The sequence below is a fragment of the Oryza sativa genome, chromosome 2 (genome assembly GCF_034140825.1).
Source record: "Oryza sativa Japonica Group chromosome 2, ASM3414082v1".
Classification (NCBI taxonomy): Eukaryota; Viridiplantae; Streptophyta; class Magnoliopsida; order Poales; family Poaceae; genus Oryza; species Oryza sativa.
In genome coordinates, this window is record NC_089036.1 from 8,704,771 (window position 1) to 8,707,552 (window position 2,782).

A 2,782-nucleotide genomic window follows, 5' to 3' on the forward strand; every position below is an offset into this window, starting at 1 on the left:
TTGGGAAAAATCATGGCAGATGTTCTCCGGTTAATATTTCGCTCTTATATGTATCTCAAACCTATTATCATATGACACATGCCCGCGCATTGCGCAGGCTACCTTCCTAGTTCTAGTAACATGCAAATAACAAAGGGATATCAGAATCCACTTCCCTCTCGTCGACCGAGTAAGTGAGCAGCTGCATATAGCTGATCCCTTGCACCCGCTAACGTCATAGGAAGCTAGCTAGTGAAGCACCAGAAAGAAAGAAAGAAAGACCATGGAAACGGCCATCCAACGAAGGCTCGAGCAAAACGACGGCGAGAGCAGCTCCTTCACCATCTTCCGTGTTCCCGCGCAGGTCCGCCACGAAAACAGGCAGCACTACGAGCCCCGGCTGGTGTCCATCGGCCCATACTACCGCGGCCGGGACGAGCTCCGCGCCATGGAGCAGCACAAGTGGCGCCTCCTCCGCCATTTCCTCCAGCGAGCGGCGACCGTCCCGCTCTCCGACTTCATGCGGGCGGTTCGGGCCGTCGAGCAGCGCGCTCGCTGCTGCTACAGCGAGAGGACAGCCATCTTCGACGACGACGACGACGACGACGGCTTCGCGGAGATGCTACTCCTCGACGGCTGCTTCATCCTCGAGTTCTTCTTCAAGTTAAACTGTAGGGAGCCCGACGCGCTGTGCGACGTCGGCTGGGGCCTCCCGCTGCTGCACTCGGACCTCCTCCTCCTCGAGAACCAGATCCCCTTCTTCGTCGTCGAGACCCTCTTCCACGCCTTCTTCAGAGGCGCCGTGGCCCAAGACATGCTCGTCGCGCTCCTCCTCCTGCAACTCAGGCCCAACGGCATCGTGTTCCCGAAGCTGCCGTCATCATGTCCGGCTCCGGCGCCGACCGGGAAGATCAACCACCTCCTCCACCTCTATCACGAGGGCTTCGTGCCCAAGCCTCACGCCCCGCTGGCGACGGCGCCAAGCCGCCAGGAGGGCGCCTCTCGTCGGCTGCCACTGGTGATACCTTGCGTGACCATGCTGCGCGAGGCGGGCGTCAGGTTCGTGAACAAACGGTCGCCGCGAGACATGTTCGACATAACGTTCGACAGCAACAAGGGCGTGCTGGAGTTGCCGCCCGTGGCGATCGACCAAGCCAGCCTCCCGCTGCTGGTGAACCTCGTCGCCTTCGAGCAGAGCAGGGGGCACACCGGCGGCGCCGCCGCCGCGCCGCTGACGAGCTACACGGTGCTTCTGTCGTCGCTCGTCAGGACAGGGGACGACGTGGACGAGCTGCACAGGGCCGGCATAGTCGACAACATGCTCTCCAACAACGACGACGCAGCGTCCGGCTTCTTCCAGCGTCTCGGCGACTGCAGCACGATGAACTACGATGACCACCTGTTCGGCGCGCTCTTCGCCGGCGTGAAGCGGTACCACGACGCGAGCTGGCACAGGCACAAAGCCAGGTTTCTGCGCGACCACTGCAGCAATCCATGGTCTGTCATCGCCTTGGGGCTCGCCGTGCTGGCATTTGTCTTTTCCCTATTCAACCAATTAGTTGTTATCCACAGTCTAATCCACCATAATGGATAGTGGATAGTGATAGTGTACTGCATGATAAATTAAGGAGTACTAGTATTAACTATTATAAATTTGAGAGATGGATTTGTTTGATATTTTTTAAGGAAATTTTATATAACAGGCTATATAAAAAATGAGAGAGTGGCCAATCTAAAAAGAAAACCCCTTTAGAACGAAGCCTGAAAAGATTGCAACGAAATTAGCAGCAGCAAGAATCTCTAAATGATTTTGTGCTCAAAATCGACAGAAAGCAGTGAGTATGTGTCTACATAGATGTAGCGAAACCGTTAATGTATTAGGCAATTCCCTTGCTTTCTTTAATTTATTGGGGCCACCTGAAATCCTGAACATACCCGAATGTGGTTCGCTAGTAGCAATAATCCTATCGGTTTTTGCTATCATGCTGTCCATAAGATCCGAGATCCATGATGATAGGGAGAGGAAAAAAATTTCAAGCATAACCCTATTTTTTTCATACTTTTGTCCAAATATGATTGTGAAAATTATTTTTTGCTTAACCCGAACATCTTTGCATTTTACAAAGTGAGTGTAACTCAATTGATTAGGTTTCTAGCAATGAAACCTGCCACACCTAGGTTAAGTCTAGACTTGACACGGGTGTTCGTATATAGGACTATTTTTTTTTCAATGGTAGGCGATGTATTCATCGACAGCGAAGCATGGTGAATTCGTAAATCTCAAGATATACCGGCCTAGTTTTTGAAGGTACTGATAAGGGTGAGGTGCTAGTATGTGCAATATAATTGGATGTGTGCGCGTTTATATAATTTCGTGCATCTACACTGTGTTTCGGAAAAAAAAAATAGAAAGGACATCTATGCATTTTTACACGTCGCTAGTCTTTTAGTCTATATATGTAAAAATAAAGAGGTATCAGTGAAGATGGTACTTACTCCGTTTTATATTATAAGTCGTTTTAAAAATATTGCTATATTTTTCTTTAAACGTGATTATAATTAAAATAATAATTAGAAAAAAATCAAAATGACTTATAATATAAATTATAAATTATAAAAGAATAAATTGTATCCATGCTACATCAACTTGACAGTTAAATACAATTTGGTGTAAGAACTTGAGAAACGAGTGTTCTAGTGAAACAACTTGGCAGGTAGATGTAATTTAGTATAAGAACTTTATAAGTGATCATATAAATACAACAATTTGTAAGGTAGGTACGATTTTGATACAATAAATTAA

The 2,782-nt window shown here is 48.1% G+C and overlaps 1 protein-coding gene across 1 annotated transcript; it reads left to right on the forward strand.

The window, feature by feature from the left end:
* Positions 1–262: 262 nt before the first annotated feature.
* LOC9271004 (UPF0481 protein At3g47200) lies at positions 263–1,573 on the forward strand. Its single transcript, XM_015769440.3, has one exon. It carries the CDS (start codon positions 263–265, stop codon positions 1,571–1,573), a length of 1,311 nt encoding a protein of 436 aa, XP_015624926.1.
* The last annotated feature ends 1,209 nt before the right edge of the window (positions 1,574–2,782 follow it).

What these genes read in the sequence shown, in the direction of transcription:
- LOC9271004 (XM_015769440.3), top strand. Translation starts at nt 263, where the DNA reads ATGGAAACGGCCATCCAACGAAGGCTCGAGCAAAACGACGGCGAGAGC.